The sequence below is a fragment of the Hibiscus syriacus genome, unplaced genomic scaffold (genome assembly GCF_006381635.1).
Source record: "Hibiscus syriacus cultivar Baekdansim isolate YM2019G1 unplaced genomic scaffold, ASM638163v2 tig00110813_pilon, whole genome shotgun sequence".
Lineage (NCBI taxonomy): Eukaryota > Viridiplantae > Streptophyta > Magnoliopsida > Malvales > Malvaceae > Hibiscus > Hibiscus syriacus.
In genome coordinates, this window is record NW_024062871.1 from 1,714,246 (window position 1) to 1,728,797 (window position 14,552).

Below are 14,552 nucleotides of genomic sequence, written 5' to 3' on the forward strand. Positions count from 1 at the left end.
GCTCTGCATCAAGAACAAGAGAAGTCAATATTATCACATGGCAGCTACATAGAAGACAACACGCAGTTGTTGGTCCACCAGCTGCAGAATTCTCAACAAAAACAGGTCAGATTTTTTGTATATCATTCAGTAGAAGTTTTTGGATGTTTCCAATTGACGTTATCTTCCCCGTATTAGTTTTATGCATTACAAAGCAAAAATACTTTTGAGAATGAATGGCTTTTTCTAACCCGTAGAGCAACTAGAAATGGCCATTATGGACCACTTCTACTAATTGACATTGCAACCAAATACTGATTTACAACTCAAAATGTCATTCTTGACGTTGTCCCACTACAACGTCATGAGCTGATTTCAGTGCTTTTTGGGACAATGCTATATTCAGTATTTTTTACAGTGAAAAAAACCCTTCTTTATGGGAAATGATTGTCAACTTTCGGTGAAAGCTTGAATCAATCAATGGTGTAAGTAGGGTTTTAAACAGATTCTCCAACCCCTAGAACTCTTTAATAATACTTCCTTTGTTATTATTTTGTCGATTTCTAACTCAAATTTCGTTTCCCTGCTTGGTTATCCATCTTCATACATGAAAGATATATCATAATAATGAATTGAAAAAAATAGTATGATGCATGACATACTTTTTAATCCCTTTAAAAGATATAAGATGCTTTTATCGATAATGAAATAAGAAGTATTATTGTATAACTTACACGTGTAAATCCATGTCAAAGTGATGGGTAGTTTTTCCATATTATAATGGATTGTGTATTATTCTTTTCCTGACATATTTTATAGCGTTTCTGATAATGTCAATTCAGAATTCATCTTTCAAGCTGTCTTTGATTGTATCCATCCACTCAACTCCTCACAGGAACAAGGCTGCCTGCTTTTTTGCTTTAAAGCTGATTTCTACCAACTTTAAAAGAGCAAGAAATTATGCAACCTCTGCTTTTCTTTTCCATTCTCCTTCAAGTTTAACACCTGCTACATTTTTCTCCACCATTAATCAACTTGTTTCTCATAGGATTTTGCAATAAACATTGATGTTTTTAGTTAACTAGTGGGTGAAGGAACTCTTAGTTGTTAATCCCACAGGTAGGGGCCTCATAATAAAAATCATCAATCAGAAAATTCAAATAAAGTAAAAGTATTTAGCAATCAAAGAGACTAGTTGCAAAAGAAAAGTCTGGGAAAAGGAGAAGATGAGGGGGGTGGGGGGTGGGGTCCAATTCCAACTACAGCTTTGGTGACTAATGGCCTAATGTTGTTGAGCCATGTTAGGCCAAATCCAACCCCATCTTCTTCTTCTTTCAGGTTCACTAAAGTTTTCTTTGGCCAGGGTTTCGGTATATATATATATATATATATACATGGTTAGGATTCATTTATACAATATAAAATATTTTTAGTTATACATTGATTTAGGATCATTGGATGGATGTGAATAGACGGTGGAGATTATCTTCTTTCTTATTTTCTATTGTTAGTCTCAAATGTCTATTTCCACGTATCTAACTATCATAAATCAGTGTATATATGTGTATAAATTTCTTTTGATATTAGGTCAGATTATGGTGGGGTTAATGTTTGTATAAAGGTCACGAGGAAAGCATGTTTCAGGCAAAAAACTGATTGACTAACTCAGAAACCATGTCATTTCTGTGGCCGCAGTTACTTCTTTTTCTTTCTTTTATTAACATAAGACACTGAATTTTTGCTTTTGACCTTATAATTTTCATCCATCATTCTATCAAGTTATGGGGAAATAAAGGTTGCTGGATTCAAAACTCTTTATCTTTTTCATCAGATTTATGTGGTTACAAAATACGGCAGACTATTCAAAGAAAAACAAAGGTGTAAAGTTTAAAGTAGACCCCTTTCATTTCAAAACAGAAATTCTAAATTTTGGGTTTAACTGAATCAACTCACATTCATGGACCAATACTACACGGATTAGGGATTTGATTCTATGGGACATGCTTTTATGGGGTTGCTTTTCAATTAAGCAAATTTATAAGGTATAAGGCAATAAAATAATGGTACAAATTGAACAACCTCGGCGATCAAAAGGATGATTTGTATCCCTAGACGTCTTGAGTTTGAGTATATTGTCTCAAGGAATGTTTAAGTATATTATCAAATAGTAAAAAAAATTTCAATTAAATATTATATTGTAATCATCTTATACTATTAAAAATAATAAAATAATAAAATAATAAAATAGAAAAGAAAGGTGTTATAAAGCAAAATTTCTTTTATGGTTGAGGTAGTGTGACATTTCTCCCTCAATCCTGTTTCTATAATCCCAAAAGCAAAATCATGTGAACAAATTGTGGTCCCACAAATCCATCCAACATCCCCTAGTTTAAGCTTTTTAAAGTCTTTATATTATGTTTTAGACCATGCATGTATATGAAATTATTGGTTTTCCCAAAAATTAGTTTTATATTATATTTTTTTATTTTCCCAGTCTACAAAAATAAAAAAAATCCATAACTGTTGGGTATATGATGAATGTTTTTGTTGTCCTGAAGCAATGTGGGACAAATAGTCCAAAGCCAGCAATTCCTCTAATGATTGTTGAAAGAAATCGAGGAAGACAGAACAAACAATACATGGGAATATCTCTACAGCAAAATAAATGCAGTGGCAGAGCCACCCTTCACATTGGAGAAACAAATGAAACCACAATAACCTAACCTAACCAGCTACCATAGCTTTGTATTTTTCTGTCCCCTAAAAACCCCAAAGATAAGGACAAAACCGGGAACCTTCCTATATATATAAAAAAACTCAATATGTATGTGAATGTTAAGGTTTAAGACTTGAAGTTAAAGACAATATAGGCAGGGAATTCAAGTTGAAGGGAATTGGGGGATAGTGACATTGGAAGAAAGGTAAATGTATGTATTTATAGTTTTTGGATTTTAGAGATCTAATGAAATTGATTAGCTAGAGTGTTGGTATTTTTTGAAGGTCAAATAAAACTAATGGATGATAGATGGAGTGTGAGGGGGAAAGGGAATAAGGAAGGAAAGCAAAGGTGCATGCCATTGCCCTAGGGAAGGGTAGATTATGGTAATGGAACAGAGTAATATATTATTATAATGACAAATTGGTAGTATGGAATATAGTGTAATTAGTATATAAAAGGGGGGAAAGTAGGAAATTTGGCAGGGTTTTGTGAGGGATTAGGAGGCAAAGAATGTGAATGTATTGGGTTGGTGATGGTGGGTTTGATGCTGCCCATGCACGCCGGCAGCTTTTACTTCTTTTTCTCTCCACATACTCTCTCTCCCTTTCGCACGCCTACTCTCACTAAAATCTATTCCATTTTTCATTCTCTTTCTTCCTCAATAAAATATACACAAATGATAGCTATATAGTACCTTGTATATATGTGTATGATTATAGAGCTATTCAACTAAACCATTTTATGACATGGGCCTCTCTTTTTTCAGATAAATTATATTCCTAAAACACCAGCTTAGCTGATTGTTAATAGAATGGTTGTCAATTGTTCTCATATGTAATAGGGTAAGGGGAGGTAAGATAGTAGGTTGTCCCAACACTAGGTTGAGAATAGTTTCCGTAGGAGACTTCCATATTATGAAATGCCCTCCATGGGACTCGATCCTACGACCTCAAGGTTAAGAACCTTGTGCTCTACCAATTGAGCTGGATTGAACCACAATGATTGTTAATAGAAAAGCCCCATATTAGTCAAGAAATAAAAAGAAAATGAAATTATAAAACATACCCTAAAAGAATAAGCTATACTAGAAACGAAGCCTCGGCCACCTCCATTTTTCTCATCTATTACACAAAAGAAAAGCATATTTTTTACTGTCACAACATAGATTCCCAGCCCTTTACTTTTCTTTCTTAATAAGTATCTGATTGTGTTTGCCAAAACCCAATTACATAAATCATTGTTTTAATATCCTTCTTCCTTCATAGACTATATCCCATGGCATGTTGTAGTATATACTGCTAGAAAAAACATAAGCAGCTCACTGGTCATTCATTCCATCTCTTCAAACACTTTTCTCTTTCCCGACAACCTGAATCCAAAGTTCATTGATGTGGGTCTGTTTGGTGTTGGATTTAGATGGATACCTTGTTTAGACTTGTGAGTCTTCAATCATCGGATCAATCTTTCAACTCTAGCAGAACATCCAGCAGCTCTAGATCGTCCAGACAAAACAATCACTACCAACAAGAAGACGAAGAATGCTTCAACGTTTTCATGGATGATGAAGACTTCTCTTCGTCTTCTTCAAAAAACTATTACCCTTATTATCATTACCCTCAACAACACCAACCCCACCTTTCCACCACCGCTACTCCTACAAACAACTCCACCCCCACCACCACCACTCACCATGCTTTTGAGTCGTCTGATTACTCCACCACTACTTTTTCCCCCGCTCGTGACCTGAACAACTTCGATTTCTCCGGAAAGTGGGCTGGGGATATCCTCCTGGAAACGGCGACCGCTATCGCCGATCGGAACAGCGGACGGGTTCAACAGCTTATGTGGATGCTCAACGAGCTTGGATCACCTTACGGTGACACCGATCAAAAACTGGCTTCTTATTTTCTTCAAGCATTGTTTAGCCGCATGACTGACTCCGGCGAGCGTTGCTATCGGACGTTAGCCTCGGTGTCTGAGAAAACATGTTCTTTCGAGTCGACGAGGAAGATGGTATTGAAGTTCCAAGAGGTAAGCCCTTGGACTACTTTTGGTCACGTTGCTTGTAATGGTGCAATCATGGAAGCCTTCGAAGGTGAAAGCAAATTGCACATAATTGATATTAGCAACACTTATTGCACACAATGGCCTACTTTGCTTGAAGCCCTAGCAACCCGTACTGACGAAACCCCCAATCTAAGGCTAACCACGATCGTCACTAGAAAAAACGGTGACGTTTCAGGCTCATCACAGGGCCTAGCTGCTGTCCAAAAGGTAATGAAAGAAATAGGGAAAAGAATGGAAAAGTTCGCTAGGCTTATGGGAGTTCCTTTTAAATTCAATGTCATACACCACGCTGGTGATTTATGTGACTTAGATTTATCAGAGCTTAACATCAAAGAAGATGAAGCCTTAGCCATCAACTGTGTTGGCACACTACATTCGATCACAGCCGTCGATAATCGTAGAGATATCGTGATATCAAATTTCAGGCGATTGCAGCCGCGGATAATCACAATTGTTGAAGAAGAAGCTGATCTTGATGTTGGGGTTGATGGGCTTGATTTCGTTAAGGGCTTCCAAGAGTGTTTGAGGTGGTTTAGAGTTTACTTTGAAGGCTTGGATGAGAGTTTCAATAGAACAAGCAATGAAAAGTTGATGCTCGAACGAGCGGCAGGTCGAGCCATCGTTGACTTGGTGGCTTGTCCGCCGTCCGAGTGCATCGAGAGACGTGAACCGGCAACGCGCTGGTCGAGACGGTTCCACGCAACTGGGTTCAGCCCTGTGGCGTTGAGTGATGAAGTGTGCGACGATGTACGCGCCTTGTTGAGAAGGTACAAGGAAGGTTGGTCAATGGCACAATGCCCCGACCCCGGAATATTCTTGTCGTGGAAGGATCAAGTGGTGGTTTGGGCCAGTGCGTGGCGGCCTTGACGACGGCCATAGACGTTTCCTTTTTCGTGCATGGGATGGGGGGGGGGAGTGGTTCACACGTGTGTTATGTTTTACTTGTACGTGTAATGTGTATTGGCGTATTTCTATATCGTGTATTGGCTATATATTTAATTTGTGTTTTTTGGATGAGAAAAAGAAAGGGGATAGAAGGGTGGGGGAGTTCCTAAGAATTTGCTTTTGTTTTTCAATAGGGTTGGGAGCAATTAGATTGATTTTCACTAATTATAATTACTCATGGTTTTTCCCATTTTGTGATTATTTTTATTATATGTAAACTTAGGGGTAGTGGGTTTTGGAAATCATCAAATTGATATGTTTAATTTTCTTCATTTAATTGCTCAAATAGATAAATAATATTGCATGCATATGTAAGTTGATAATGAATTTTCTTATCTATTTTCCTGCCTAACAATCAAAATTAGATAACGGTTATATATATATATATATATATATTTATAAATTTAGGGTAAATACTCAAAATTTTGATAATAAACGCTCGTATCTCTACATACATACGCAGTGTTCGAACTTGAGACTTCAAGAGAAAATAAATCTTTTTACCACTGAAATCACTTGATTTGTGCATATAATGAATTGGATTTAAATTAATTAATATCAACTATAGTTAAACATGCAATATTTTTTTATAGATGAGGATGATGGATTTATTTAATATAAATATTATATAAAAATATTTAAAGCTTAATTAGCATCTCTAACTTTATTTCACCGGATTTGGCTTGCTGAAACTGCTCTTAAGACTAAACAAAAAATTATTAAAAAAACATATGGTTGGTGTTGTACACAATAAATAATTAGAATTGCTAAATAATCTTTTTATATATATATAAATCATAGTTAGCAAATAGGTCCAAATTTGAAACGGGGTTGGTACTTGGTGTAAAAGAGTGATATCAGCTTAGGGAAATTAACTAGTTTAACATTTTAAATTATCCATCATAAAAAAGGTCATTATCTCGTTATTTTTTGGGGGGGGGGGGACGTTAGAGTCTTAGGACGGCCATTGGGTAGGGGACTTGAATTCCAATTATGGACATTTTATTAAAAAAAAAAGGTGGTGTAGGATTAATGGAACTAAATTCAGATTATTTTTAAATTATTATAATTATAAAAGCTAATTAAATCAATTATGTTTCTCCTTTTCGCTTTTAATTCTCAGAAAGGGAAAGCTTTGTTTGGTTTTTCACATATAATTTGGCCCCCACCATAACCTATAAACATGCATTCATGGTGGTCAACAAGTTGGCTTTTTGGCCCACAAAAAAGAGGCAAATAAAAATAAATAAATTTGTATAGTGGGGGACTTCTTTTTACGTGGTTCATATTTCATCTTTCCTCCTATTTTTGTTTTTTTTTTCAATTCATCTTATCTTAAATTTCCCTTTTGAATTTTTCTTACCACTTTTCTGAATATATCTTTCCATACTTTACTTTTAAAGTCGATAATGATAATGATAATAATAATAATAATAATAATAATAATAATAATAATAATAATAATAATATAATAATGATGATGATGATGATGATGATGATGATGATGATGATGATGATGATGATAATAATAATAATAATAATGCATTCTATGATTTTCTATCAAAAAAAATATGATTTAAAAGGATTATTTATGAGATTAATCTTTGTTAAATATTTTATGAAAATAAATTTTTAACGTTTATTAAGATCATTACGTAGGATAAAAGTATATTTAACCAAACACCAAATTTTAAATTTAGCACGAATCAAGCGACCTTATTGATAAAAAATTGTTATTATTCTTTGAGGTCTTGGTTCAAGCACCAGGAATGTTAGATGAGTGAGTGTTCAATGTCAAATGATTAAGAGTTATCTTTAAACAGATACTACCTTATACTTGCACCAGATTAATAAAAAGAATATTTTAGTAGTAAAATGCAGGTCATAAAATGTGTTTTTATTAGAATTGAAAAGAGTGAAAAATTCGTTCCACACGATCTTATTGAATTAAAAGAAAAAATGAAAAATAAGATTAGTTAATTCTGACATTTGTGTTGGAAAAGAAGCTGAAAATTGTTGATTGTTGTTGGACTCCAAGAGATAAAGAAAAAATCAGCCCATGAAATACGCTTTGATCTGGTTTTGACTCGCTTGATAATACCTTCACAAAGAATTTTTACGTTTTACCATATTCATTTCTTTAATTGTGTTTATTCTTTTTCTAATAATTAATTGTGTTTATTCTTTTAATTTCGGTTAATACGTTTAATTAACCGATTTCGAACCGAATTAACCGTTAACCAGATTCTAAAAAAAAATATTAATTGTTCCCCGACCTAAATAATTCGGTGGCCGACCGAATTAATTAGGTTCGGTCGGTTAATTCGATTAAAACCGAAAAATGAACACCCCTAGCTGCATGTGTCAATGCTTCATTTGGTACCCATCCGGTGCAAACCGAAGTGATCATGTAATAAATCTCTTGGTACTTGTCATAACTATTTTTTTGAAAAACAATTAAGTTTAAAAAAACAAATAATGACTTTATTAAAAAAAATTGGTGATTTTGAATTAGTTTGAATTAAATTGAATAGGAGTCGTCATCGACCTTTAGGTTAGATAGGACAAATACCTATAAACATCTTTTAAAACAATTTAAAAAAAATCAATTTTTAGACAAAAATCGGTCTACATTATCAAATATTCAATTTAATGGGTCCAGGAGTCGATTACGCGTGGAGAATGATTAGCACCCCCACAACGCAAAAAAATTGGTACTTAATCGCTTACACGTTGTCGTAATGGTGGAAAATGAATTCGAATCGATATTTAAAGTATGATCCATGTATTGAAGTTTAATTAATTTGCTCCAAAATGATTAATTAAAGAAAATTCTTTAACTTGACAATAAATCTTGAGATTCACAATCCTCCATGGAGAAAACTTTCTCTCCTATTTCTTAGTTGTAAAGAATATTTTATCTTTGAATTATATACATATAAATTTATATTAAAATCAATAATTTACACAAAATAAAATATGACTCATTTTCGAAAAACATTCATCATTAATACCAACATTAAATATAATCACATGAAAGTAAAAAAAATTTAAAATAACATAAAACATTATAAAGAATAATAAAACTATGATTTTAATAAATTCATAAAAGAGACTCGTGCTTTCAAGTTCATATTCTGTTTGAACGACATATCGAATTACACCACTTCGATCAAGTGGTACTTTCCACGCCCGTTCTACAAATAAAGTTCTTGAAAATATTCGAGTAATATACAATAGATAAAGAAACATGAGGGAAATAAATGTTAATAAAAAATAACAACATATATATACAACAAGCAAGGATAATATTTGTTTAATATAATACATATATATGATACGTAAAATATATTCATACATGAAGGACTAGAATAAGACTAACAGAAACTTGAAAGACCGAACAATGATTACAAACAAACCCGAGCCACAAATCGAAAATATCAAACAATAAAGGCTGAAAACGAAAATAACACATAATTAATATTAAGGACTAAAATAAACTAAACAAGAAATATGAAAGGACAAACTATGATTATACCAAAATTCATCCATACCAAAGAGTGACTAAAACAACATATTCGTAAACCTTAGGGCCAAATTGAAACATCAACGAAAATTATATAACACACGAGATCAGTGACTAAAACATAACCATTGCAAATACCATAGCCAAAATCAAACACCAATATAAATGCTATAGTCACCCAAATAAGTACTAAAATGATCTAACAGAAAAATGTACAACTTAAGTATAAATAAACTAAAGTACGATAACTCATGCATAAATAAGACCATAAAACATTTAAAAATAAATATGGGCGAGATTATAACATAAAATAAAATAGGAGCTCAAAGTAAAATAAAGCTAAAATTGCATTAATAACCAGAATAGAAGGTTACAAGCCACGGAGGACCTTTCTTGTAAATAGCCCAAGCGTAAAAAATTGCCCTCTAAGTCTTCCCTAAACGGCGTCGTTTTGCATAGCATATATAAGGGGAAAACCAACGCCTAAACCGGCTCACCCCACCATTTACTTCATTTCCTCGTTCGAAAGAGAAAGAGAGAGCCAGAGATAAATCTCTCAAAAGCTTCAATCGAAGCAAAAGTTCTCCAGAATCCGACGAGCCTTCACTACGTCGGCCGCCACTGATCGGTGCGACCGCCACTTGTCGGCGACAGAAAAGAGAGATGGTGACACCAAACAACTCTTCTCGAAGTCCTTAATACGAATCCAAGACTCATTTTCCTTAAAAGGGAGTGGGTTGGAGTACATCTAAACATGAATCTTTCGAAGAAATCCACCTCTGATAACCACTTTTTCCTCGGCGGAGATCCAACAATGGTAAACTTATTATTCACTCCCTTTCACTCTTTCTTTCTTTTTTCTGATTTTTTGAATCTCTTTCTATCTTTTTCTTTTCTGTTTGACCTCACCGAAAACTCTTTTTTTATTCTCTATTTTTTTCGAACCATTATCCCTATTTTTTCTTTACTCATCGAATCCTCTTTCTCTCTACCTTTTCCTTTGATTTTATTTTTTGAAAAATGTTTTTGCCTCCTGATTTATGGTTGTTTTTCGGGTAGATAAGATGATCTATGGGTAGGGGAATGATTTCCCTAAGCTTGGGTAAGTGAGAAAATCCCTGATTCGGGATTTGATTTGGTTTTTTAAAATGGGGTTTTTCCTGATTTTTATCTATTTTCCCACTGTTGATGTTGATTTCCCATCATTGTAGGTTGAAAACAGCACTGTGACAATGGCGACGAAGAGCTCCGGTGGTGGTTCACGCGGTTGGGAAATCAAAGGGTTGGCGCATATATCACACGTACGTCATCGAACGATCCAGATCCCTTGATGGAAGTGTCTAGCTTCTCTTTTGGGTTAGGGTTTTAGAAACCCTAGGGTATTATAATCGAGTCGGGTCGGATCCCCTTTTTGGGTTATGTAATTGGGCTTCGGGTTGGCCTGGATGTTTGTAATCGGGTCAGCTTTTGGTGGGCTATATTCTTGGGCATGAACTGAGTTAATTTGGTATAACTGGGTCTGGGGTGGGTGTTTTTGTATTTTGAGCTTTGTAATTTGATTTGGGCCTACAAAAATATGTAAATAAGTATTAATAAAATAATAATAATACTTATAATAATAATAAATTAATAATAAATGAGAACCTGGACAAAAACGGGTGTCTACAACTGCCCCTCTTTGCACATTCTTGTGCTAACAAGAATAAGGCAAAAACAACAAGATAACAAGTTTTTGTTCGGTTCTCCCTTTCTCTTTGAAACTTGATATTAAAAACGACGCTGCTCATCCATGTTGAATAGATCTGGTCATTTTTAGGTAAATTGTTCGTTAAAGACGATGATGTTCCTTCCCGTTGAGGAAATCAGGATAATCTGGTGATGATTTTGTTGCTGAAGACGACAATTCTCATCCGCAATGTAGAGTTCTGGTCGTTTTTAGGTAAATTTGAAGACAACATGGTTCCTACGTGATGAGGAAATCTGGTTATCTAAGGTTGACGTTGTTCATACGTAATGAGGAGATCTGGTCGGTGGATGACATTGTTCCTACGTGATGAGGACGTCTAGCCATCTTTAGAGATAGTTTGGGAGACAATATGATTCTTACGTGATGAGGAATTCTGGTTCTCTAAGGATGACGCTGCTTCTACGTGATGAGGAGATCTGGTCGGTGGATGGCATTGTTCCTACGTGATGAGGATGTCTAGTAATCTTTAGGGATAATTTGGGAAATAACACGGTTCCTACGTGATGAGGAAGTCTGGTTATCTAAGGATGAGGTTGCTCCTACATGATGAGGAGATCTGGTCAGTGGATGACATTGTTCCTATGTGATGTGAACGTCTAGCCATTTTTAGGGATAATTTGTTTCAAGAGAAACTGTCTCAAGCGAGACAAAATTTATTTCGAGAGAAACAATCTCAAAGGTTTATGTTTCAAGAGAAAATGTCTTAAGAGAGACAAAACTTTGTTTCAAGGGAAACGATCTTAAAGGTTTATCAATTTTGTTTCAAGTGAAACAATTTCTAAATTTTGTGTTTTGAGGAAAAACTGTCTCAAGCGAGATGAAATATGTTTTGAGAACAATCTCAAGTGAGATAAATTTTGTTTCAAGTGAAACAATTTCAAAATTTGTATTTCTATGGGAAATTGTCTCAAGTGAGATGAAATTTGTTTTTAAGAAAAACAATATCAAATGTTTGTGTCTTAAGGAAGATTGTCTCAAGTGAGAAAAAATTTGTTTTTAAGAAAAACTATCTCAAGCGAGACAAAATTTATTTCAAGAGAAAAAGAATCTCAAGTGAGATCAATTTTGTTTCAAAAAATTTCAAAATTTGCGAAAACCTGTCACAAGTGAGACGATTTTTTTTTGAGAAAAACAATCTTAAAGGCTTATAGAATGTCTGAGATCAATTTTGTTTCAAAAAATTTCAAAATTTGCGAAAACCTGTCACAAGTGAGACGATTTTTTTTTGAGAAAAACAATCTTAAAGGCTTATAGAATGTCTGCTTGTTCCTGCATTTTGAGGAAATGCCTTTAGAAGATCTGATCGTTCACTTTAGGATTTCAAATATGTGGATAACATTGTTCCTACATGTTGAAGACATCTCGTAATCACCAAACTTTTATTTCCTGAAAGATCAATATAAAAATGATGCATTTATAAATGAATATCTTGGCTGTTATGATGAAGTTGATTTCATGTATTTGAATTGATTTTTATTTTGATAAAAATGACCTTTTGAATTTGTCCTCGTGAGAGGAAAAATGATATTGAGAAAGGGAAAATTAGATGATGTCCTCATAAGAGGAGAAAAATGACCTTTGAGAGAAAATGAAATGAGGATTTTAGGAAAAATAGTCTTAAGAAAAACTAGATTGATGTTTTTAGATAGACGATCTTGAGAAATATGAAATTAGTTTCTCAAAAGAAATTATAAAGGAATCCTTAAGATAAGGGAAAAAACCTTTTTTTTATTGTAATATGATGATGAATGTATGATGCAAAGATGCAAATTTCATGTAACTTGTATGTATATGTTGATGTATATTTTCTTGATTCAATGGTCAGGAATGGGCGCACGAGTACTCTTCCTTATATCCCTTATTTGGTTGTCTTCACTCTTTGTTTGCACTAACGTGCATTCTGGCAAATCTTGATTCATGTTAATTACTTCTTTCCCCAACAAATTTTGCCCCTGATAAAAACTGGCTTTCTCTGCCTGAACTTGTGTAGAAATCCAATAAAGATTCCCTTCTGATGTCATCATCATCCTCGTCAGATGGTTTGAATATATCATTTAAAGCTTTGGAGATGGTGAACGCACCACTTCCCTGTAGCAGGAAATCAAAGACCATTGCCTGGAGCTAGTCACCACAACAATTGATGGAATATCAGACTGCCCAGAGAACCATGAGACACATCTATGCCAAGGATGATAGTTGGAACCTTAGAAATAATTAGAATTGAATGTGTTTTCTCAATTGCTAGCATCGAATTCAGTCCTCCAAGCTTTGTATTGATTTTTAGAAGCAAATTCGTAAGGTGTTTATCATTGGCCCTAGTTGGAGCCATACACATGTGTGATAATGCCAAACTCGACAAGATTCATAGAGATCAAAATTTTCTTATCAGTTAAAACATAAAGGAGGAACTGTAGAGCTCTATGAAGTTTGGATGTTCTCAAACATTCGACAACTTATTCATTATTTCCTATGGCTTTTGTCTAGATTTTCCAACCAGCAAAGCTCTTTGCATGGTGTTAAGGGTTTTGTATAGCGTTGTAAGGACACCAAAGAACAAAGCTCAGTGGGAAAATAAGTGAGACACTTTGGCTTGCCAACATTAATGCAATGGAAATTACCAAAATAATCTAATTGTATGTTGTGACAATGGACAAAACAATCATATATAGTAAGCTCCACTGTCTTATTGAAAGTAAATGTCTACTCAATTCAATGATCTCATCTTCCTGGAAGATATGGGTCTTCCAAAATGCCCCAACATTCATAATTTCTTGCTCTAGCACTGATTCTAAACATGAGCTTCTGTGTTTGGGATACATGTTTTAATTCTCAAGACCACTTTAGAGAGATTATCTTGTTTGAAAATATTTTTCTTCTTTTTTTATTTTCAAAATTTTGAAAAATATCAAAAAGAATTTTGAAAAATGAAAAATATATTGCCTCTTTCTAAGTTTCACAATTGAAACAAATCATAAAACAAGAGTTCATTGGATATCAAAGAATTAATTACACTTTTAATCCTTCAACAAATTATAGTTATTTGACAAGTGTCAAGATTAATGCTATCTTTAAGGTAGGTTAAGCAAGGAAAGAACAAGGTGTCTCGGGTTGTTGACTTTGGTCAAAGTCTGGCAATCTCATTTCTTTGATGTTAATTGATTTGATGGAATAGCTTATATGATCATCTACTAGAAGTGTTTTTCGGTTCTTAGCTTTCATGAGAATATTCAAGTTGTGCGATGCCTTATCAAGGGATTTGTGAGATCGCCTCATGTACAACAGTTGTATAATCTTCATATTCGAGCCATTTTTTCAGGTTTTCAACTCGAATCCTCTGTTGGTTTCAAGACGTTATTCAAAATTTTACGTCTTGAACCCCTCTTTTGTCATTTTTTCTCTATCATGCATTAAATATTTTAGAAAATCTTTTGTAAATAAAATATTAATCCTGATGGACGGGATGAAATATGAAGATAATCTCTTCTATTTAGAAATCTATGTATGATTATAAGGGACTTTTTAGGCACGCAATATAGGCTATGATTTACGGTTATAAAAGAAATGGATAA

The 14,552-nt window shown here is 34.0% G+C and overlaps 1 protein-coding gene across 1 annotated transcript; it reads left to right on the plus strand.

Moving 5' to 3' along the window:
- Positions 1-3,941: 3,941 nt before the first annotated feature.
- On the plus strand, positions 3,942-5,779 carry LOC120141685 (protein SHORT-ROOT-like). The gene has a single exon (XM_039156481.1). The coding sequence runs from the start codon at positions 4,115-4,117 to the stop codon at positions 5,630-5,632; it is 1,518 nt and encodes a 505-aa protein (XP_039012412.1). The 5' UTR covers positions 3,942-4,114; the 3' UTR covers positions 5,633-5,779.
- Positions 5,780-14,552: the final 8,773 nt, after the last annotated feature.